Source organism: Lepus europaeus, chromosome X, assembly GCF_033115175.1.
Source record: "Lepus europaeus isolate LE1 chromosome X, mLepTim1.pri, whole genome shotgun sequence".
In the NCBI taxonomy this organism is placed as follows: domain Eukaryota; kingdom Metazoa; phylum Chordata; class Mammalia; order Lagomorpha; family Leporidae; genus Lepus; species Lepus europaeus.
The window spans coordinates 68253418-68278353 of NC_084850.1; the positions used below are offsets into that span (position 1 = coordinate 68253418).

General features: G+C 40.3%; 1 protein-coding gene across 4 annotated transcripts in view; it reads right to left on the bottom strand.

Annotated features, from left to right (window-relative positions):
- The window catches only part of RPS6KA6 (ribosomal protein S6 kinase A6), a 152429-nt gene that overhangs the window by 126137 nt on the left and 1356 nt on the right, over positions 1-24936 (bottom strand). The window contains exon 2 of one of the 4 annotated variants that reach the window (XM_062183243.1): positions 23994-24103. The exons of 2 other annotated variants lie outside the window; for them this stretch is intronic. In XM_062183243.1, coding sequence (XP_062039227.1) covers positions 23994-24074 — 81 coding nt within the window. In that variant the 5' untranslated portion in view covers positions 24075-24103. The remainder of the gene's footprint in view (positions 1-23993; positions 24104-24936) is intronic. One more of the 4 variants, XM_062183245.1, reaches the window with a different exon arrangement.

The following is a 24936-nucleotide window of genomic DNA, read 5'->3' on the forward strand; positions in this document are numbered from 1 at the left end:
AATGATACTTACTAAAATTTAATTCATTTTCACCCATATGAAAACAATTATTTTCAGAATTCTCAATAAATTTTATTTCAAAAACAAAATTTATAGTATGAAAAAATAAGCAAATATGTTATTTTTCCAAATTGTCAAATAGGGTTGAAATCATTTTCTATAGAAGATTCTGGAAAGCTTATCAACAAGCATAAAGGTAGGGGTAATTTATTCAGATACTCCAAAACCCAAGTGAATAGATTCTGACCCAGAGCCTAGTAAAGAAAGCTTTTATATTATTTTGACTATTTAAAAATAATTAAATAAGTCACTTCCAAATATTATAGAGAGAAATACTAAATTGAATTGCTATACTCACTTGATCTCAGAAATATCACATAGTTCACTTCAAATCTATCACTTTTCTTACTACTGACAAAAACAGCTCATCAAGGAAAATTGAAATGAGAAAGAAGAAAATATTTTACCCCTTTAGATGCTTAGAATTGGATGTGATGTGGGAAAGTGAATACATAAATACATATAGTTTTATAAAAGGGCTTACTGTTATTTGGTCATGCTTCTGTGATACATACACCTGTTCCTCAGTGTTATAAACAGGAGTGATTTAACAGAGCACATGGCTTGACACTGAAAGATATACTGAAGAAGGGAGTAGAGTTTGCACAAATAAGGAAGAACTAGAGAGAAAGTGAGGAGAAATATGAGTTATTTAAATCATTAACAAAACATACAAAAGGCAGGGTCTGGCACTGGGGTGCAGTAGGTTAATCCTCTGGCTGGGGTGCTGGCATCCCATCCGGCCGCCAGTTCTAGTCCTGGCTGCTCCTTTTCCAATCCAGCTCTCTGCTATGGCCTGAGAAAGCAGCAGAAGATGGTCCAAGTCCTTTGGCCCCTGCACCCACGTGGGAGACGCAGAAGAAGCTCCTGGCTCCTGGCTTTGGATTGGCTCAGCTCCAGCCATTCCAGCCATTTGGGGAGTGAACCAGCAGAAGGAAGACCTTTCTCTCTGTCTCTCCCTCTCACTGTCTGTAACTCTACCTCTCAAATAAATAAATAAAATCTTTTTTAAAAATACATGAGGCACCAATTTTCACAACAAATTTGACAGTATTATAAGTTTTCAAGTAGTTTCCACAACTCACTGGAAAATCCACTTAATAAACTAAATCACTATATTTGTACAATACCTAATGTCAAAAATAAATTTAACAAGTTGACATTCTTAAAGAAAATTTCATCTTTCAAGGTTCACGTTATATGTTAGTCATTGACAGCTTTCGGTAAAGAGTTCAATTTTTTTACTTTATTTTAATAACTAGAACAAATTAGATTTAAATTTAGAGGTGAGTCTACATCTACCTAGAATAAAGGTCTATATTTGTAGAACGAATGAAGCCCATGACAAAATAAAACAGAATGAGACTTCCCAGTTGTTCAGTGTGGTGGACAGAAAATAAAATGGGCCTCTATGATTCTCATTTCTTGTTGTTGGAAAATCCCCTGCCCCCTTCAGTATGAACACTACCTCTGGCTGGATTCCAAACAAAATATAGTAAAGGTGATGGGATTTCACTTCTGTGATTACATTATGGCATGTAATACACTAGAAACTTGAGCACTGACTGAATTGGCTTCACTGAATTAGGTGGTCATGTAGAAGATACCCACATATCAAGATTCTCTTGTAAGTCTATCAAGATTCTCTTGTAAGTCTCTAGAAGCTACAGGCAACCCTGAGGAGCTTCAAAAGCGGTCTTCAATCAACACCCAAAAAGGAGTTAGGGATTTCAGTACCATAACCACAAGGAATGGAATTCAGACAAGAATCAGAGGGAATTATGAAGTTGATTCTTCTTCAGTCAAGCCCCCAAATAAGAACGAAGGAGAGCCAACCTTGGCAAAGCTCCATGAGACTGAGAGGACTTGAGTCTTGCCCTGATTATAGCTTTCGTGGGCCCCAGAGGACCTGGTTTAGCCATGCCCATATTCCTGACCGTAGAAAATGTGAAATAATAAATGTGCCATGGTTTAGGCTGTTGAATTTGTGATAATTTTTTATACAGCAAGGGACAATACAATCAATATGACTGGTAGTGTCTGTAGTTTAAAGTTCTCCATAGGGGCAATTATTCAGCCTAGTGCCTGAAATGTTGGTTAAGACACTCACTTTCCATATAGCATGGGTTCCGTTCCAAGCTCTGGCTCCTGACTACAGCTTCCTGCCAATGCAGAACCTAGAAGGCACCTGATGATGGCTCAAGTGACTGGATTGCTGCCACCCACCTGAGAAACCTGGATTGTTTTCCAGCTTTTAGCTTCAGCTCCCAGCCCAGGGCCATTGCAGGCATTTGAGTAGTGAAACAACAGAAAGGAGTACACATACACTTTCTGTAATAAATTGTAAACTAAAATGTAACACAATAATAATAATTAAAATGTAAACAAAATAAAATTCCACCCTAAAACACTTTCTAGCAATAAATTTTACAGTTAATACTTTTAAAATTTATTTGTTAAACTTATGTCTTTGTTCTCATTTGGTAGACAGGATATGGTAAATCATATGCTAGTAAATGAGCTGGGAAAATGCCAAGTAGAACCGAATGTCTATTAAACAAAATGTTTGACTAATAGGGCTACCTAATTAATTCTGGTGGTATTTTTAAAAATTTATTTATTTGGGTGGGCGCTGTGGCACAGCAGGTTATACCCAGCCTGCAGTGCCGGCATCCCACATGGGCACCAGTTCAAGTCCTGGCTGCTCCACTTCCGATCCAGCTTTCTGCTATGGCCTGGGAAAGCAATAGAAGATGCCCCAAGTCCTTGGGCCCCTGCACCCGAGTGGGAGATCCAGAAGAAGCTCCTGGCTCCTGGCTTCGGATCAGCACAGCTCCAGCCTTTGTGGCCACCTGGGGAGTGAACCAGTGGATGGAAGACCTCTCTTTCTCTCTCTTTCTCTGCCTCTGCCTCTCTATAACTCTGCCTTTCAAATAAATAAATAAATCTTTAAAAATATTTATTTGAAAAGCAGAGACATAGAGATAAATGGAGAGACAGAGAAAGAGATATCTTCCATCCACTTGTTCACTCCCCAAATGGCCACAACAGCCAGGGCTGGACCAGGATGAAGCCAGGAGCCAGGAGCTTCATCAGGATCTCCAAAACAGGTGGCAGGAGCCCAAGCACTTGGATCATTTTCCACTACTTTTCCAGGTGCATTAACAGGGAGCTGATGAGAAGTTGAGCAAGTAGGACACAAACCAGAGCCATGTGACATGCCAGCTTTACAGGCAGTGGCTTTACTTAATACACCACAATGCCAACCCCTAATTTCTGTTTTAATTAATATAAGATGGAGCAGTTGTGTTTTTCTTCTTTCATCCTGCTTCCTGAAAAAATCTATTACTAACTTAATAAGTACTTTATAGAGAATCTAACTTCTTTTTTAAGACTTACATATTTATTTGAAAGGCAGAGTTGGGGAGAGAGAGAGAGAGGGAGAGAGAGAGAGGGAGAGAGAGAGAGAAGGAGAGAGAGACAGAGAGAGACTGATTGATATCATTCCCTGGTTCACTCCCCAAATATCTGAAACGGCCAGGGATGGGAAAGGCCAAAACCAGGAGTTTCAATCCAGGTCTCCCACATGGGTGGCAGAGGCCCAAGCACTCAGACCATTTTCCACTGCTTTTCAGGCACATTAGCAGGAAACAGGACTGGAAGCAGAGCAACCAGGGCAAGAAACAAATGACTATAAGGGATGCCAGCATCACAGGTGGTAGCTTTATCTGTTGGGCCACAATGCCGGACCCTAGAGAATATAATTTCATACCCTTTAAATAGTCAGGGGTATTTCAATGTCTTAAGAGTTATCCTCTGTACATGAATTATCAATGGCACAGCTCTGAGCTCTGTTGCTATGAAAAATGCAGAAGATAAAAGTGCAATGTATATTAAACTCATAACATATCTTGGAATTTACTTTCCTTTTTTAAAAGATTTTACTTACTTATTTGAGAGGCAGAGTTACAGACAGAGATAAGGTAAGACAAAAAGAAAGGTCTTCCATCCACTGGTTCACTCCCCAAATGGCTATAATGGCCAGAACTGGACCGATCCAAAGCCAGGAGCCATGTGGGTTCTTCTGGGTGCAGGGGCCCAAGACCTTGGGCCATCTTGAACTGCTTTCCCAGGCCATAGCAGAGAGCTTGATTGGAAGAGGAACAGCTGAGACTTGAACCAGCACCCATATGGGATGCCGGTGCCATAGACAAAGACCCACTACACCATAGTGCCAGCCCCTGGAATTCACTTTTCAAAATAATTCCACCATAGGTAAGGATGTAGGGAAACTGGAACCTTTGTACATTGTTGTTGGCAATTGCACTATGACAAACAATATGGCTGTTCCTCAAAAAATGTTTAATAGAATTATCATATGATCCAGCAATTAACTTCTGTATGCAGACCCACATGAATTGAAAGCATGGTCTCAAAGAGATATTTGAACACATTTGTACATACTGTTCACAGCAGCATTATTCACAGTGGTCAAATATTTTAAGCAACCCAAATGTCTATCAACAGATAAATAAATAAATAAATAAATAAAACATTGTACATACATAGTGCACACAATGGAATATTCAGCCTTAAAAGAGAAAGAAATTCTGGCATGTGCCACAACATGGATGAGCCTTGAAGGCATTATGCTAAGTGAAATAAGTCAATCACCAAAAGAGACTTTAGGATTCTATTCATATGATGTAGCTAGAGTAATCAGATTTATAGAGACAAAAAGTAGAATGGTGATTGCTAAGGACTGGGGAAAAGCAAAAATTAGGAGTTTTTGTTGAATGCATTTTGGGGCCGGTGTTGTGGCGTAGCAGGTAAAGTTGTGGCCTGTGATGCCAGAATCCCATATGGGCTCCAGTTTGAGTCCCAGCTGCTCATTTCCCATCCAGCTCCCTGCTATTGTGCCTGGGAAAGCAGCAGAGATGGTTCAAGTCCTTGGACCCCTGAATCCATGTGGGAGATGTGAAAGAAGCTCCTGGGCTTTTGTCTGGCCCACCTGGAGAGTGAACCACTGGAAGGAAGAGATCTCCCTCCCTCTCTCTCTGTAATGGTGCCTTTCAAATAAATAAAATAAACCTTAAAAAAAAGTTTCAGTTTTTCAAGAAGAGATACGCAGATTAGTGGTACAACAATGTGAATGCACTTAACATTATTGAGCTGTAAATTTGAAAAAACAAGATGGTAGATTTGTGTTCATTTAAAACAATAAAAATTTTAATGTTAAAATAATTGCACTGTATCATATAAATATCTTGTCACGTACATCTAGATTTAAATATTCTTGAGGACAGTTACTGTGCTTTTTTTCATGAGGTACAAGTAGTAAGTAGTATCATGAAAAGAGCAATGCTTTGGTGTCAAGCAGACCTTGATCAAATTCTAAAGCTCTACTTCTACTGTTTTGGGAAAATTTCCTAAACTTTCTTAGTGTCAGTTTCTTCAACTGTAATAATAAGAAACCTAGGGTTGTCAGGGTTAACATAGGATTCCCAAAGCACCTGTCCAGCATGAGCTTAATAAATGCCCAAACTAATATAGGAATTTTTCTCTGTCAAAACACAGAATACACATCAAAGTATATCAAACATTTTTGTTAATGCTTCACCAAAGGTGAGTATACCCATCACTAAAAACAGTAAGGAGGGGCTGGCACTGTAGCATAGCAGGTAAAGCCACCACCTGCAGTGCCGGCATCCCATATGTTCACCAGTTTGAGTCTCAGCTGCTCCACTTCCAATCCAGCTCTCTGCTATGGCCTGGGAAAGCAGTGGAAGATAGTCCAAGTGCTTGGGCCCCTGCACCCACGTGGGAGACCTGGAGAAAGCTCCTGGCTTCAAATTGGAGTAGCTCCGGCTTCTGTGGCCATCTGGGGAGTGAACCATCAGATGGAAGACCTCTCTCTCTCCCTCTCTCTATCTCCCTCTCTCTGTAATTCTGCCTTTCAAATAAATAAATAAATAAATAAATATTAAAAAAAAAAACAGTAAAGAGGGACTGGTGTTTTGGTGAAGCAGGCTAAGCCATCGCCTGTGATGCCAGCATCCCATATGGGTGCCTGTTTGAATCCCAGCTGCTCTACTCCCAATCCATTTCCTGCTAATACACCTGGGAAAGCAGCAGAGGATGGTCCAAGTACTTGGGCCCCCCAGACCCATGTGGGAGACCCAGAGGAAGCTCTTGGTTTCTGGCTTTGACCAGGGCACCATTTGGGGAGTTAACCAGCAAATAGAATATTTCTCTATCTCTTCCTCTCTAACTCTGCCTTTCCAATAAATAAATAAATCTTAAAAAACAAACAATAAGGAAGTTCCCCCAAAATTTAAAAATAGCACAACCATAAGATCCCACTACCATAAGCAATCCCACTACTAGGTATAAGATCAAAAATCAATTAACAATAGGATACAGTCCAAGAAGTGTGTTGTTACAAAATTTTATCATTGTATGAACAGCACAAAGTACACTTAAAAACTAAATGGTTACAGCGTCACCAGTGAATATAATCTTATGGGACCTCCATCATCCATGCAGTCCATCACTAACCAAATCCTTACACAGCCCATTACTATAAACCCAAAGAAAACAAAATCAGTATGTCAGAGTACCTGCACTCCTGTGTTCATTGCAGCATTTTTCACAATAGCCAAAATATGGAATCAATCTGAGCGCCCATCAAAAGATGAGTGAATAAAGAAAATGTGACCATATATACACAATGTAGTACCATTCAGCCATAAAAAGAATGAAATCTTGTCATGAATAATCCTGGAGAACATTATGTTAAATAAAATACCCCAAACACAGAAAGATAAATACAGGCTGAATACCCCATACCCTAAAGTACATCCCATACCCAAAAGTATTCCAGATTATGGATATGTTTGAATTTTAGAATATGTGCACATACATAATAGGCTACCTTGCCTTTCAGACTCATGTCTAAAGATAAAATTCACCTTATACACATGGTCTAAAAGACATTTTGTATAATAATTTTCGAGTGTCTGTGTTCTAACTGTGACCTGTCATAAGAGGTTAGATGTGGCATTTTCTACTTGGTGGAATCATGTTGGTACTTAAAAAGGTTCAGACTTTGGAGTATTTCAGATTTCAAATTAGTGATGATGTCATTCTAAAGGGGATTTAAAAGGCTGTGGAGGGAGCCAGTGCTGTGGCATAGTCAGCTAAGCCTCCACTTGCAGCTCCAGCATCCCATATGGGCACCAGTTCAAGCCCCGGCTGCTCCACTTCTGATCCAGCTCTCTGCTATGGCCTGGGAAAGCAGTAGAAGATGGCCCAAGTCCTTGGGCCCCTGCACCCACAGAGGAGACCCTGCGCCCATTTGGGAGACCCTGTACCCACGTGGAGCACTCAGGGGAAGCTCGTGGCTACTGGCTTCAGATCGGCCCAGCTCCAGCCATTGCGGCAATTTGGGGAGTTAACCAGCTAATGGAAGACCTCTACCTCTGTGTCTGTAACTTTACCTCTCAAGTAAATAAATAAATTTAAAATTTAAAATTAACAATTTCTCCCAGGGCCAGCACTGTGGCGCAATAGGTTAATCCTCCGCCTGCCTCTGCCTGCAGCGCTGGCATCCCATATGGGCGCTGGTTCTTGTCCTGGCTGCTCCACTTCCCATCCAGCTCTCTGCTATGGCCTGAGAAAGCAGTGGAGGATGGCCCAAGTGCTTGGGCCCCTGCACCCACATGGGAGACCCAGAAGAAGCTCCTGGCTCCTGGCTTCGGATAGGCGTAGCTCCAGCCGTTGCGGCCATTTGGGGAGTGAACCAGCAGATGGAAGATCTTTCTCTTTGTCTCTCCCTCTCACTGTCTATAACTCTACCTCTCAAATAAATAAAATCTTAAAAAAAATTCTCCCTTGTATCTTTGTAACTTTTTTAAAAAGGTCACCAAAATTGATCTCTTTTCTTCATGCATTTTGAATACTTATAAGATACCAGATTGTTATTGGCAGAAACTTGCAAATACACATCCCTGAAGGCAGAAGGGTGAGTACATTAGACTTTAGAAACTGTTAATTCTAATAAGAGACTAATGGGTAATAACATTCACATCACTTTTACTCATTGTTAAAAGGATTTTAAATAACTTAAAGTATACTACTTTCAAAGAATGTAGAATGTAAGGATGTAAAACTGAAGTAATGATGATACTTATATTTCTCTCAAACTAATTAAACAATGACTCTCAATCCATAAGATTTATCCAATTTTGACAAGTTTTCAAAACACCACCCTAATTTAAACATCACTCTATCTTGCTATTATTCCTAGAAAAATAACCATTCCCTGGTAGTCTAGATTTTTTAGATTTACTTATTTATTTGTAATTTATTTGAAAGGCAGAGTTACATAGAGAGGGGGAGAGAGAGAGAGAAGGAGAGAAAGAGAGAGAGACCAAGATATCCTCCAACTGCTGGTTCACTCCTCAGACGGCCACAACAGTTAGGGTGGAGCCAAGCTGAAGCCAGGAGCAAGGAGCTTTATCCAGGTCCCCCACATAGGTGGCAGGGGCCCAAACACTGGGCCATCTTTCACTGCTTTTCCCAGGCCATTAGCATGCGATGGATCAGAACTAGAATAGCCAGGACTCGAACCATCACCCACATGGGATGCCAGTGTCACAGGCAGCGGCTTTATCCACTATACTACAGTGTCAGCCTTCTGCCCTGGTACTCCTAACAATATTTCTGCAACAGAGAGTCTAATAGCTTAAATTAAAAGGGCTGAAGTCAGCCTTATTGTTGTCTAATCAAGCCCATGTTTCCCAGAAACTTCTCATATGTATCTGCTAAAATGAGTCACATAAGCCTTTGTTCAGCTTGTTATCCAGGTTCTGAAGAACTTCATTATGAAAATGAGAATAAGCATAATTTCAAACTTCTACTGCTATTATTATAATAGCCATTTATGTTCTCTGTCATAATTTCAGCATATTCATATACTTCAGCAAATTTCAAGTGGAATTTCCAAAATCAAACATCACTGAATTAAGAACTATCATGAGCAACCTGAAGGATGCCTTGATAACCTAGAAAAGCAGTCTCCAGAAACCTCTAGCAAGTCCAAAGCACTAAGAAACCCAAATTTGAAAGCAATTCATTAGTAAATGCTTTTTTTCCATGGGGCAAAAACTACTATAGAATAATACTAAATAAGGGGCTGGCACTGTGGTGAGTAGGTTAATCTCCCACCTGCAGTGCCAACATCCCATATGGGCACTGGTTCTAGTCTCAGCTGCACCTCTTACAATCCAGCTCTCTGCTGTTGCCTGGGAAAGCAATAGAAGATGGCACAAGCATTTGGGACCCTGCACCCACAGAGGAGACTCAGAACAAACTCCTGGCTCCTGGCTTTGGATCGGTCCAGCTCCAACCGTTGCAGCCATTTGGAGAGTAAAACAGCAGATAGAAGACTCCTCTCTCTCTGTCTCTCCCTGCCTCTCTGTATCTCTGTAACTCTGCCTTTCAAATAAATAAATAAATCTTTAAAAAAGAATGCTAAATGAAATCAATACAGACATATTCCAAACATAATAATCTTCTACAATTTAATGACAAGATTAAGAGGAGCTATGTAAAGTAAGGCAAAAATTGAATTGACATACATACATTTAAGATTCTACTTTCTTGGCCAGCGCCGCAGCTCACTTGGCTAATCCTCCGCCTGCGGCGCTGGCACCCCAGGTTCTAGTCCCGGTTGGGGCACTGGATTCTGTCCTGCTTGCTCCTCTTCCAGTCCAGCTCTCTGCTGCGGCCCAGAAAGGCAGTGCTTGGGCCCTGCACCTGCACGGGAGACCAGGAGGAAGCACCTAGCTCCTGGCTTCGGATTGGCCCAGCGTGACAGCCGTAGCAGCCATTTGGGGGGTGAACCAATGGAAAAGGAAGACCTTTCTCTCTCTCTCTCTCTCTCTCTCTCTCTCTAACTTTGTCTCAAAAAAAAAAAGATTCTACTTTCTTGACAGCTTATCTTAATAGAAAAAATCAGCTATTAATATTTTTAAAAAGCAAGAAAGGGAAAGATCCATCAGTAAATCTATAACACCAGAGGAGTATGGAATTAAAACATCAACACCGGGGCTGGCACTGTGGCGCAGCAGGTTAACACCCTGGCCTGAAGCGCCAGCATCCCATATGGGCGCTGGTTCTAGTCCCAGCTGCTCCTCTTCCGATCCAGCTCTCTGCTATGGCCTGGGAAAGCAGTAGAAGATGGCCCAAGTCCTTGGGCCCCTGCACCCACGTGGGAGACCTGGAAGAAGCTCCTGGCTCCTGGCTTTGGATCGGCCCACCTCTGGCTGTTGCGGTCAATTGGGGAGTGAACCATCAGATGAAAGGCCCCTCTCTCTCTCTCTCTCTCTCTCTCTCTCTCCCTCTCTCTCTCTCTCTCTCTCTCTCTGCCTCTGCTCTCACTGTGCAACTCTTTCAAATAAATAAAATCTTCAAAAAAAATCAACACCCCCAAAAAAAGATTTTTTTTAAGAAAAGCTGCCTATAAGCCTAAATGTATCGATTTTCTGATATATTATCCTGCTGCTTAGACGTTTCCTTCTTATTTTGGAAGAATGAGTAGATGCATTGATAATTGGTTTTCAGTTGCCAAGGAAGTAACCTAGAGCAATAATCAAATGACCCATATCTAAATGACACACCTTACATATGATAGATATTTAATAATTATTTGCTAAGTGGATGCATGCAAAATAATATTTATAAGCAATTAAAACCATTCCAAGTATCATCGTGCTTTTTTTGAAAAAAAAAAGACTACTTTTATAGTACAAGATTATTACAATTTGAACTAAGCTTATCAATACAATATACATTATTAAGTATTTGTGGAACATTTGAGTTTTTAAAACTTTAATTCAATGACAGAAAAGCAGCTCCCCTAGTTTCTATTCAGTCAGGAGTTAGTATACTCAGCTTAGTTGAAATGAAAGCTAATGACTTTAATGGCTGTGAATAGCTCCATAGTATTCCCAATGCCAAGGCACTGGCCATTAGATCAGTTTCATTAGGGCTATAACACAAGCATTTGGAAAACTTAGATTCAAAGGATACACAAGGAGACTTCAGAAAGTTCGTGGAAATTACACATTATCTTTTAATTACATTTCCCTAAGTTTTTTTGAAGCTCCATCTTATATATTAGGTGTACTGCAGATGCATGCATACATGTACACAACATGTATAAGTAGATGCCATTCTTCAGTAGTAATTCATGTCACTGTAGTGACCTCTTAAAGATAAAAGGTTCACAGAATTTTCATTAAAACAGTACCTTGGGAATGTTAAATAAATTTAAATTTACCATTTAATTATTTATCTGTACAAAACTACTTTATCTAAGACATCCACATCTTTATTTTATTGAAAACAAGAACATTGCTATTGTCAAATATTACATACAAACTACATTTGTTTCACAAGCACATTTATGTCCATTTCATATAAGAAGAAACAGGAATTAAATAAAATTTACCTAGGAACACACAGGAAGCTAGTGATGGGTTAAAGCAACTTGTTTGTCCCTATCTGTCTCAGTTCCTAAACACCCAACACCATATTATTATTTTATTGCTTTGTCACTTCAGGAATAACACAGAACAAAGGAGAAAATAATTTGAAAGAATAAATTATGCTTCTATGGGGAAACAGATCAAAAATAGATAGCTACTACACAACTATTAGCTTGAGGTCAAATCCTACCTGATATGTGGGTTTTCTTTTCTATTAATAATTGTCAACAGACTCACTTGAGGAAATCATGAATGAATTGATTTTAGAAAGCAGAAACTCAGTAAATATAGAAAACAGAAGCACCTGAGTTAAAGCAGCACCATCCTCTTGAGAAATTAATAAGGAAAAATAACCAGACTTACTGTAACTAATCAAAAAGAAAAATATTTCAAATTTCAACCAACATGGAGAATCAAGTGGTCAAAAAGAGAAAGTTTTTATATATTTGTGAACAAAACGCCATTAAAGAAGAAATGCAAATCACTGCATAATTATACATGATGTTTAAAAATCATCCTTCAATAGCTGATTTTTTTTAATATGGAAACTTGTTAATCTTTAATAATTTGGATACAGACATGATACATTTAAAACTAATAATGTTTATTGAGTGCTTACAATGGACTAGACACTCTACTAAATGCTTCACATGTATTGTGTTCTACTGTTATCCCTGCTATACAGATAAGAGCAACTAATAAGCAAGGCAGAGAAGTTAGATAACTTGCCCAAGACCACATCGTAAATAAACAGAGAAGCCAGGATTTGAACTCAAGCATTCCAACTCCAAAGCACTTGCCCTTATCCTCTATGCTGTTTTGAGTTTCTAAAGAATCTGAGGTAGCTGACCAACTGTTTGTTTTTTCCTTAAGGTTTAGAATAACAATCATCTTAGTATAGTAATTCTCAATATAATTCCAGCCTACATCATTCTCATATTTCCTCTTTCCCATAGGAAGGCATGAGGCACTTATCATTAACCAGACTTAAATATGGTAATAAAATCTTTCTCACATAACTAATACCATTTTCTTCTTAAGAACAAAAAATATATATAATTTTGTGTCAATGTAAAGCACATTTTTTAGAAAACAGTAAAAACAAATCTATGCTAATGGTGATTAAGAGAACTTAAGTGTTCCAGGCTCCCATTTTCTTGGAAAATAAATAATTTATAAAATATGAGCTACAGGCCGGCACCGTGGCTCAACAGGCTAATCCTCCGCCTAGTGGCGCCGGCACACCAGGTTCTAGTCCTGGTCGGGGCGCCGGAATCTGTCCCGGTTGCCCCTCTTCCAGGCCAGCTCTCTGCTGTGGCCAGGGAGTGCAGTGGAGGATGGCCCAAGTGCTTGGGCCCTGCACCCCATGGCAGACCAGGAGAAGCACCTGGCTCCTGCCATCGGATCAGCGCGGTGCGCCAGCCGCAGCACGCCGGCCGCGGCGACCATTGGAGGGTGAACCAACGGTAAAAAGGAAGACCTTTCTCTTTATCTCTCTCTCTCACTGTCCACTCTGCCTGTCAAAAATAAATAATAATAATAATAATAAAAAAGAATAAATCACTTCAGAGAAAGTTATCACAGAAATTATATTATCTCTTAAAAATAATATTAAACTCTATATAGAAAGAGCATCAAAGAATTTTAATACCACCATATACCTATGCTTAATAAATTCAATTCTAAAGTTCTGCAAGTCTGATACATTGAGGCAACCGGGAAAAATAGATGTCTATGGCTAAATGATTGCTGATGTAGTACAACAGCAATTCAATGGAGAACAGGACTTGTCAAAAAAGGGTGCAAGTACAGCTGTTCTTCTATATAGAAAAAAGCAGACTTCAACCCATAAAACCTGTCATATACAAAAATTAACTGGAAAAGAAGCAAAATCCTAAAGTAAAGCATGCAACTAAAAAACGTCTAGGAGAAAATTTTTGTGAACTTGGATTAGACAAAGATTTCTAAAAGTGTGATTCAAGAAAGAAAAAAAACTGAAAAATTGGACTTCAATGAATTGAAAATCTCTACCCGTTGTTAAGGCAATAAAAAGATAAGCCACAGAATAGAAGAAAATATTTGTGGATCAATACATAATAATGGATTTGTATCCAAAATTCTTACAATAAGAAAAAAACTTCAAAATTAGCTTTGAAATTTTTGAAAAAAGCAACTCACCAGAGAAAAATATGGATGTCTTATAAGTATATGGGGCAACTTTAAAAGTTCACAAAAAAATAAAATTGGCTGGCGCCGTGGCTCACTAGGCTAATCCTCCGCCTGTGGCACCAGCACACCGGGTTCTAGTCCCGGTCAGGGCACCGGATTCTGTCCTGGTTGGCCCTCTTCCAGGCCAGCTCTCTGCTATGGCCCAGGAAGGCAGGGGAGGATGTCCCAAGTCCTTGGGCCCTGCACCCGCATGGGAGACCAGGAGAAGCACCTGGCTCCTGCCTTCGGAACAGCGCGGTGCGCCGCGGCAATTGGAGGGTGAACCAATGGCAAAAAGGAAGACCTTTCTCTTTGTCTCTCTCTCTCACTATCCACTCTGCCTGTAAAATAAAATAAAATAAAATAAAATCAATGAAAAAGTGAACCTGTTTATGGAAGTTCTCTGTCTTTTCCTCTTACTCTATCAGTCTGGTTTTTTTTTTTTTTTTTTTTTTTTTTGACAGGCACAGTGGACAGTGAGAGAGAGAGACAGAGAGAAAGGTCTTCCTTTTGCCGTTGGTTCACCCTCCAATGGCCGCCGCAGTTGGCGCGCTGCGGCCGGCGCACCGCGCTGATCCGATGGCAGGAGCCAGGCGCTTCTCCTGGTCTCCCATGCGGGTGCAGGGCCCAAGCACTTGGGCCATCCTCCACTGCACTCCCTGGCCACAGCAGAGAGCTGGCCTGGAAGAGGGGCAACCGGGACAGAATCCGGTGCCCCGACCGGGACTAGAACCCAGTGTGCCGGTGCCGCAAGGCGGAGGATTAGCCTAGTGATCCGCGGCGCCGGCAGTCTGCTTTTCAAATAAATATCTTTTTTTAAAAATGAGAATAGCAAAAATATTTTATGTAATAATTTCCGCAGAATCCTCAGTAAGAAAGTACAACAAAAAATTTAAATTCTGTTTTTTTAAACTGGCAGAGAATTTTTCCCTAAAAATCCACATATTTGAAAAGCTGATCTTTTTCATTTATTTTTTTAAAATTTTATTTATTTACTTGAAAAGCAGAGTTAGGCAGAGGGGAAAGGGGAGAGGGGAAAAGGGAGAAGGGAGAGGAGAGAGAGGTCTTCCATCTACTGGTTAACTCCCCAAATGGCCACAATGACTGGAGCTGGGTCAATCCAAAGCTAGGAGCCAGGAGCTTCTTCCATATCTCTCACGTGGGTGCACAGGCCCAAGGACTTGGGCCATCTTTTTTTTTCCCCCAAAGAAACCATTTATTTGATGAGTACAAATTTCATAAGAACAACTTTAGAAACACAGTGATTCTTCCCACCAAATCTGCCCTCCCACCCCACTTCGTACTCCCCGTCCCATTCCCAGTCCCATTTTCCATTAAGGAAAAAAAAAATTGTTTCCTCAACAGTCAAGACAAGGGCTGTACAAGTCATTGCTTCTCAAAGTGTCAACTTCACTTCTACATGTTTCCTTTAGGTGCTCTGTTAGTCATCACAGATCAGGAAGAACATACGGTATTTGTCCCTTTGAGACTAATTAAAAAAAAAAAAAACAGCTCATCATTGTCGTGTAGTAGGTTAAGCCTCTGCCTGGGGTGCCAGCATCCCATAATGGGCACCAGTTCATATCCTAGCTGCTCCTCTTCCAACCCAGCTCCCGGCTAATGTGCCTGGGAAAGCAGCAGCAGATGGCCCAAGTGCTTGGGCCCCTGTACCCATGTGGGAGACCCCAAAAAATCTCCTGGTTCCTGGCTTCTGATAGCCCTGCTCTGGCCATTGCAGCCATCTGAGGAGTGAACCGGCAGATGCAAGACCCTTTTTCTTTCTTTTTTTTTTTTTTCATGAAATCTTTGTTTTGACTTTTATTTAGTAAATATAAGTTTCCAAAGTACAGTTTATGGATTACAATGGCTCCCCCCCCATAACTTCCCTCCCACCCACAACCCTCCCATCTCCCGCTCCCTCTCCCATTCCATTCACATCAAGATTCATTTTCAACTATCTTTATATACAGAAGATCGATTTAGTATATATTAAGTAAAGATTGCATCAGTTTGTACCCACACAGAACACAAAGTGTAAAATACTGTTTCAGTACTAGTTATAGCATTACTTCACACTGGACAACACATTAAGGACAGAGATCCCACATGAGGAGTAAGTACACAGTGACTCCTGTTGTTGACTTAACAATCTGACACTCTTATTTATGGCATCAGTAATCTCCCTAGACTCTAGTCATGAATTGCCAAGGCTATGGAAGCCTTTTGAGTTTGCCGACTTCGATCTTATTCAGACAAGGTCATAGTCAAAGTGGAAGTTCTCTCCTCCCTTCGGAGAAAGGTACCTCCTTCTTTGATGGCCCTGTTCTTTCCACTGGGATCTCACTCGCAGAGATCTTTCATTTAGGTTTTGTGTTTTTTTTGTTTTTTTTTTTTTTTTGCCAGAGTGTCTTGGCTTTCCATGCCTGAAATACTCTCATGGGCTCTTCAGCCAGATCTGAATGCCTTAAGGGCTGATTCTGAGGCCAGAGTGCTGTTTAGGACATCTGCCATTCCATGAGTCTGCTGTGTATCCTGCTTCCCATGTTGGATCATTCTCTCCCTTTTTCATTCTATCAGTTAGTATTAGCAGACACTAGTCACAAGCCCCTTTTTCTGTCTCTCCCACTCTGTCTATAACTCTACCTCTCGAATAAATAAATCTTAAAAACTGATCTTGACCTTTATTTTATTTTTTCATTTTTCTCAAAACTCAGTTGAGCATATTTATGTAGGTCTATTTCTGGATTTTTTATTCTGTTCCAGTGATATATATGTCTTTCTGTCCACCAATATCACACTATCTTAATTATTGCAGTTACATAATAAACCTTAACATCCAGTACAGCAATTTCTTACATTTTATTCCTCTTTTTCAAAATTGTTTTTAGAGTTTCTATGTCCAGGATTTGTTGGGATTATGTTCACTGAGTAGACATGTGTGGCTACTGAATTAGCAAATCCAGTTGCTGATCTGGTGTGGCTGCCAACAAATTGTCTGTATCCTACTTTTTAATCTTTAATATTGTCCTTATGGGGAAAAATAGTAATGTAGAGAGAAAAAAAGCATGAATTTAAAACAACCTAAGTTCGCCGGCACCGCGGCTCACTAGGCTAATCCTCCGCCTGGGGCGCCGGCACCCCGGGTTCTAGTCCCAGTCGGGGCACCGGATTCTGTCCCGGTTGCTCCTCTTGCAGTCCAGCTCTCTGCTATGGTCCGGGAAGGCAGTGGAAGATGGCCCAAGTGCTTGGGCCCTGCACCCGCATAGGAGACCAGGAGGAAGCTCCTGGCTTCGGATCAGCGCAGTGCACGGGCCGTCACAGCCATTTGGGGGTGAACCAACAGAAGGAAGACCTTTCTCTTTCTCTCTCTCTCTCTCTCTCTCTAACTCTGCCTGTCAAAAAAATAAAAAAAAACTAAGTTCAAATTCCAGATGCACCTCCCAGTAATTTGCATGTTTCTCTGTCATCTATTAACAAGGCACACCTGTCCTACAAGCTGTTTTAAAGCATGAATAAAACAATGTGATAATCTATGTGAAGCATCTAATAGTGCCTGGTTCATACTGCACACTCAATGAACATCATATCCTTTTCTCCCTGAAGTTTACATACATTTAAGACAGAATGGATTCCCATATCTTTTCAGGTAAAAGTTTACACTGAAAGTTAAAATCACTATTGTTCCTCTTAAAGATGGCCCCCAGTCATTATACAGGAGAGGCAGAAGGGTCTATAATAATGATAATTATCCATGACCTTCAAAATTTTTGTTAGAGCTATAATGGGATATTTGTTACTCAAAACAGTCACTATCCCCTTACTTAGCTAGTAATAAGTTACACAGGTTATTTAACCCCCTGCTTACATGGTTAAAGTATATCTAAATCAGGACAGTAACCTCTTGTTTTACTGTTATGAAAACAGCAAATTCCTCAAAACTGAACAGCAAGAGCATACAAGACAATGCAGAAATCCCTTCTGCCCCTGGTCATATTGTAAAACTAAAGCAAAATATAATACATAGTAAAACATCACAATTCACAGAAAGTTTATTTTCCTAATTTCTAGTTTAGGAACTGATAGGCTTTTTTCTTGCTGAATAGTGAAAAAATGTGACTATTTCTTTCTTTTTTTTTTTTTTACTTTTCCCTAGATTTGTGGTTCTTTATAATGGTTGTATATCATAATTATCTGGGGAATGATGCTCAGGCCCCCTCTAGATCAGTTAGCTGTGAATCTTTGAAAGTGGGGCACTAGTGTGAATGTTTCTTAATTCCCAGGTAAATCTAATAAGCAACAAGTCCAAAGAAACTCAATTTTTTTTTTGACAGGCAGAGTGGACAGTAGAGGGAGATAGAGAGAAAGGTCTTCCTTTTTGCCGCTGGTTCACCCTCCAATGGCCGCCGCGGTAGGCGCGCTGCGGCTGGCGCACCGCGCTGTTCCGATGGCAGGAGCCAGGTGCTTATCCTGGTCTTCCATGGGGTGCAGGGCCCAAGCACTTGGGCCATCCTCCACTGCACTCCCTGGCCACAGCAGAGAGCTGGCCTGGAAGAGGGGCAACCGGGACAGGATCGGTGCCCCGACCGGGACTAGAACCCGGTGTGCCGGCGCCGCAAGGCGGAGGATTAGCCTGTTAAGCCACGGCGCCGGCTCAAACTCAAATTTACAATTCAACTATTTTAAATGTGTAGTAGACCCTCACAAACCCCCATCCTCCACCTTTTCCACATCTATTTTAGGTTTTCCCTTACCCTGAACATCAAAACAGCTTGTTTTTGGATTGTATTTCCTGTAAATATCTCAAATGCTCTGTGAAATAAGCAAGATGTAAGTAACATACATTCTCTTTCTCTCTCACACACACATACACACATACACATACACACATATGGTGGGGACAGAAGCTATGTCAAATATATGGATAAAAGTTAAAATATAAAAGTAAAATCAATAATACGGAATGTCTTTAGGGCAATTCAGAAAATACCTCTATTATATTAAAGATTAAAATTAAATCTTTTCCCTATCCAACTCTTTTCTCTCCTAAAAATAAAAAGAAAATACACACAAAAAAACTAGTGGCAATAGTAAATAATCCTTCAAGATAACGTAATGGGAGTATTATATAGTAAATTCTGAAAAAAGTATTAAAAGACTTTACCTCAAGATGCTTACCATGTGCTTATCAAATCATCAGAACTGTTGCTAAGTACAATGATAGCACTAACCAAGGGAAATTACAGGAAAGGGAAAAATCACTGTATTTCCTCCTCAAAAGTAATGAGGGGCATGAGGGGATGGTATTGAAACAATATGGCCCAAGAAAGCAACTGCACCATTGGTAGGCCTTATTATGGACAGCGACCTAATGATTACCTTTCCTGATGAACTAATCAAGGCAGGGAAATAAAGAGGCATTGCCCTGAAGGAACTGACCTGAATACTTCCAAACTGAGTTAGGAAGACACCTGTACCAGGGAGAGGCCAGGGCCCTTCTGATCCCTCCCCCTCATCTATTAAAACTAAACCTAGTTAAAGCAAAGAAGTAATACTGATGCCCCTGTTCTCTTTTCTACAATCCAGTAAAGAGCACCCATCACTATTTTCAAAACAGCGCTCTCTGTACCCAGGGCTCATTGACATGCAGAATGAATGCTGGAAAAACAATAAGGATAGATCTAAGGTCCATTTTAAAAACATGGAAAAAAGTTTAGCTAGCAATAAGTGTATTCAACTTCAGTAGTAACATTTTAAGTATGTCCCATATGGCCATAAATCTTTAGCGTTCTGCTACTGTTAAAGACAATATTATCAGCCGGCAATGCGGCTCACTAGGCTAATCCTCCGCTTGCGGCGCCGGTACCCTGGGTTCTAGTCCCAGTTGGGGCGCCAGATTCTGTCCTGGCTGCTCCTCTTCCAGTCCAGCTCTCTGCTGAGGCCTGAGAAGGCAGTGGAAGATGGCCCAAGTGCTTGGGCCCTGCACCCACATGGGAGACCAGGAGGAAGCACCTGGCTCCTGGCTTCGGATCGGCACAGCACGCCGGCCATAGCGGCCATTTGGGGGGTGAACCAACGGAAAAGGAAGACCTTTCTCTCAGTCTCTCTCTCTCACTGTTTAACTCTACCTGTCAAAAAAAAAAGACAATATTATCCAGGAATAAGTTCATTTTAGCTACCTTCCTATGCTGTAAAAATCTACTTATCTTTGTATCAATTTTGTGGCTAGCACTAAGACTTATCTTGGCAGCATGCGTTAAATATACATTAAGCTGAGTTAATTTCTACCATGACATTCCTAATCTCAGTTGTTCATTCTTCCTTCTTATTCCCCAACATCTAGACAGTTACCAAATTCTAACTCTTCCAGGCCTCTCCCATCAGTCAACTTCTACCCCATATTTCCTAGTTCAAAAATCTCACTACTAATTGCACTAGCACAACAGTCTCAGCTTGTATTCTCCAACTCTGGTATCTCCCCAACTCCAATCCATCAGTCATTTATCAAAGTACAGAAATTAAAATCATCCATGGGGCTGGCGCTGTGGCAGAGTGGTTAAAGCTGCTGCCTGCAGTGCCAGCATCCCATATGGGTGCCGGGCCAGTTCCAGTCCTGGTTGCTCCACTTCCCATCCAGCTCTCTGCTATGGCCTGGGAAAGCAGTGGAAGATGGCCCAAGCTGAACCCACATGGGAGACCCGGAAGAAGCTCCTGGCTCCTGGCTTTGGATCAGCGCAGTTCCCGCCATTGCGGCCACTGGGGAGTGAACCAGCAGATGGAAGACCTCTCTCTCTCTCTCTCTCTCTCTCTCTCTCTCTCTGCCTCTGCCTCTCCTCTCTGTGTGTAACTCTGACTTTCAAATAAATAAATAAATCTTTGAAAAAATAAAACATCATCCATGTCCTCAAAAATCATCAATGGCTACCATTTACAAAATATAGGGCTGGCATTCTGGCACAGTATGTTAAGCTATAGCTTGTGATGCAGGCATCCCATATCAGAATGCCGATTCAAGTCCCAGCTGCTCCACTTCCACTCCGGCTTCCTGCTAATATGCCTCGGAAAGCGATGGAACACATCCAAGTACTTGGGCCCCTGCCACCCAAATAAGAGATCAGGATGGAGTTTGTGGAGCCTAGCATCACCCTGGACCAGACCTGGCTATGGCAGCCATTTGAGAAGTGAACAGAAGGAATCAGTCTCTTTCCCCCTGTCACTTTTCCTTTTAAATATATAAATAAATAAATCTTTTTTTAAAAAAAATTGAACCATTGGGGCCAGTGTTGTGGCATAGCAGGTTAAGCTACCACCTGCAGTGCTAGCATCCCTTATGGGCACTGGTTAAGAGTCCTGGCTACTCCACCTTAGATCCAGCTCCCTGCTAATATGCCTGTGAAAGTAGTAGAGGATGGCCCAAGTTCTTGGGCCCCTGCATCCATGTAGGAGACCCAGAAGAAGCTCCTGCCTCCTAGCTTTAACCTGGCCAGCCCTAACCATGAGGCCATTTGTGCAGTCAACCAGCAAATGGAAGATATCTCTCTCTCTCTCTCTCTCGCTCTCTCGCTCTCTCGCTCTCACTCTCTCTCTCGCTCTCTCTCTATATATATACACACACATAATATATATAACTATATATACATATATATATACATAACTCCCTCCATAACTCTGCCTGTTGAATAAATAAATCTTTTAAAAAATTGAATCCTTAAACTGGCTTTAGAAGCCCCCTACAATCTTGGCCTAGCCTACCTTAATATTCCCTACATTATCTCACATTTATACTCACATACCACAGACTTATATCCTAGCAATATCAGATTCCTTGTTCTTCCTAGAACATTTTCATGACTTTGTTTATATTGTCCCCATCCACTTGAAATATGTTCCAGTTATCTCTGTGAAGATAGTATCAGTCTGTAGTAACCTGTTCAAATTCTACCTCCTTCACAAGGTTTTTATCAGATCCAGCCCTAAACCACCACCACCACTACCACTCCACTGTTGATTTTTACTTTTCATAATATCAATTTCCATACATGTTTCTCTGGCCCACCTGAATGTAAAATGGCGGGGAAGGGGGGAGAGGACAGGCCTCACTGTTAAATCTTTTGGCATTTCACATAATAGCACTATGTACTATACCACCTGTACTCAATAAATACTTGATAAATTAAACCAGTTCCTTCCATGACAAGAGTTCAGAATAGGGGGGAAAAAAGTCAAAGGAATAACTCATTAGCCAGTCATAGTAAATGAAATTAATTTTTTCTTCTTAACCCTCAAAGTGTTCCTAAATATAACCTCATATTTCATTCCTGAAAACTCTTATCTGTGATCACAAATGTGCAAAGTGAGAACTTCACTAACTAGATGAAATTATCAGATTCAGGAAAGAGGTCTTCAGCAAACCTGCTAATAGGGAATGCTAGGACTATGTTCTTGGCTGTCTGAATCTCAGGGTTTCCACATACATGACAATAATTCAGAATTTAGGGGGAAGGAAAGGGGCACAATGATGATTATGAGAGAAGAGAAAAGCTATGGGGTATGGCAATCCACTACGGACAAAACATCTTTCTAAGCATATTAAACCCAGCACAAATTGGCATTTTTTATGTAACTCTTGAAGATGTTTTCTCCCATTTACAGATGAAGAAACTGAGGCTCAGAGAGCTTAGATAATATGCACTGGGTCACAGAGCTAGTATGAGGTAGAGATGGGATTAGAACTTCGATTTTTCTGCTTCAAAAGTTCACGTTCATTCCTCTACTACTACGGAGTCTCATGAAAATTAATCAAAACTACCATTTTTTCTAATCTGTGATATGTTACCCTGGTTAAATTTTTAAAGTCTGTGGCTTTAATCCCAACTGTTTTATACCACAGTGAACAGTACAATTCTCAAAACTACCTTCCTTAAACAAAAGTAGTATAAAGAAATAATATAAAAGTACCAATTTTAATATATTATGATATGCAAATTGAAAACTCCATAATCAAATCCTCCACAATGAAGCAAGCACTCCCTCACCAAAAGATACACAACTAAGTGCACAAACTGAATGTGCAAGGCACTAACTCATGAAAAGTCCATGTTCCTCAAACAGGCTGTTCTTTATGACCCTTGCCCAGGAATGACCAATACTCATCCCATCTCAAGCAACACCTCTTCCCTGACCCTGACAGAATCCAGGCGAGAGCTAATTGTGGCTGCCTGAGGGGTGATGCCCTTTGAAGTGCCTATTCCCAGTAGACCTAATTGAGACAGTCCCATTTAAGAGCCCTCACAACCAGAGCTTCTTGCTTACCCTATTTCCCTTCTCCCAAGAATTCTCTTCCCAAGAACTAACAGAATTCTTATTTCCCTTTTACAGGGCTATTTTCTGTTTCTCACTGGAACCAAGCAAGTTCTTGGTTAAGACCTTGAACCATTTTACCAAAAGATAATTTTACAGTGGTTAGGCTCTTCATCATTATACCTTGCACTGGTCTAAAAATATAACTAACTCTTAGTAAGTTTTTCCTGTGGGAAAACACATGAAGTGTCTCAAACAACCAATGTACACACTTTCTAATCAATCAAAAGTTAGTAACTGCCCCTGCAAACAACACAGGTAAAAGATACCAAAAATGAGTGCAATATAAAAATATATGGTCGTGTCTTAAATCTTTACTCTTACCAGGATTAAACACACACACACACACACACACAGAGAGAGAGAGAGAGAGAGAGAGGGAGGGACAGAAATCAATGGCATTTTCTTGATATCAAAGTTAATAGACTCTTAGCTACATTTTAAGAATGCCAGAACAATTAGAATAATAAATATACCCTACAATGAAAACACCTTAGCCCTAAAAACTATCATGATTATGGGACTGAGGGTTGTAAAGTTCATACTTAAAGTTAACATTTCTAATCCAACATCAGCAAACATGTAATTAAAATAAATTCTAAGAAGTAAAATTGTTTCCTTCTTATAAAAAATCATTAAAAACACATTAAAAAAAAAAACTCTTCCAAGTACTAGGTGGGTCTGTTCAAATGTAGTATTTAATTTTCACCTAGATTATTTTTAGAATATTTTAATTAAGTTACTTGCAGGGTTAAATGTAACCAATCATAATTGTTTTAGAGAAAGAAGCCATAAATACTATCTTCACCACATTACCTTCACCTTTCGTTTTACTTCATAGGGATTAACAATTTCCATTCGAGTATTTTTCCAAATTGCTGAAGTAGAGAGACCCATTGTTAAATCTCTACAATACCTAAAACATACTGCAAACAATAAAAAAAAACCATATGTGGTAATTACAATTTAAAACATACTACATTCAAAGTTAACAAAAATAATAGTAGGCATGCGAAAGGTTCCCCACCTCCCATCCCATCCTTATATCAAAGCATTTAACTATTTGTATACGCTAAATGCCTTTGACATAGATTACATACATGAATAAAACAAAATCCTCTCCCCTTGAACAGTCTGCCTAGGAAATTCATTAAAGAAGACACCATGCCCACATTGTGAGAAGAAATGAATTCCTCTCCATGTATCCTGTTCCTTTGGAATTGTTTAGCTGATAAAATACTTAAGTATAGAGGGTTCAATTTTAGGGTATCTCTGAATTTATGTCCATACATGTCTTGTTACATACTATCTAGCATGTAATCTTAACCCCAGTTTAGCTGAATTTTTTTTAAAGGAAGAAAAAAGAATACGGTAATCATACAACAGTCCAAAGTGTATTTTTTAAGATGGAGCAAGTACTCGAAGACAAAGTTGCACCCTTGAGATGTTGAGGATTGCCAGTCTTACCTCAAAATATCCTACTGTGAATCAATTTGGTAGTCACCAACTATTTTTAGGAGGTGTATGGTGGCCTCTACTGGAGTAGTATGTTGGCGATTGAGTTATCAGAAAAGGATCCGACTGTCTATCATAAAAGACACGTTTTTGTGTTTAAACACTGCCTGCTTTCATAACAACACTCATAAAAACAAAATCTGTGCACATCTGAGATCACAGTGCACAGCTGACCGAAGCCCAAACAGAACAATTTAAAAAGTAAGAAGAGCGCGAAAAGAGGCAAACCAAAATACTCTGATCG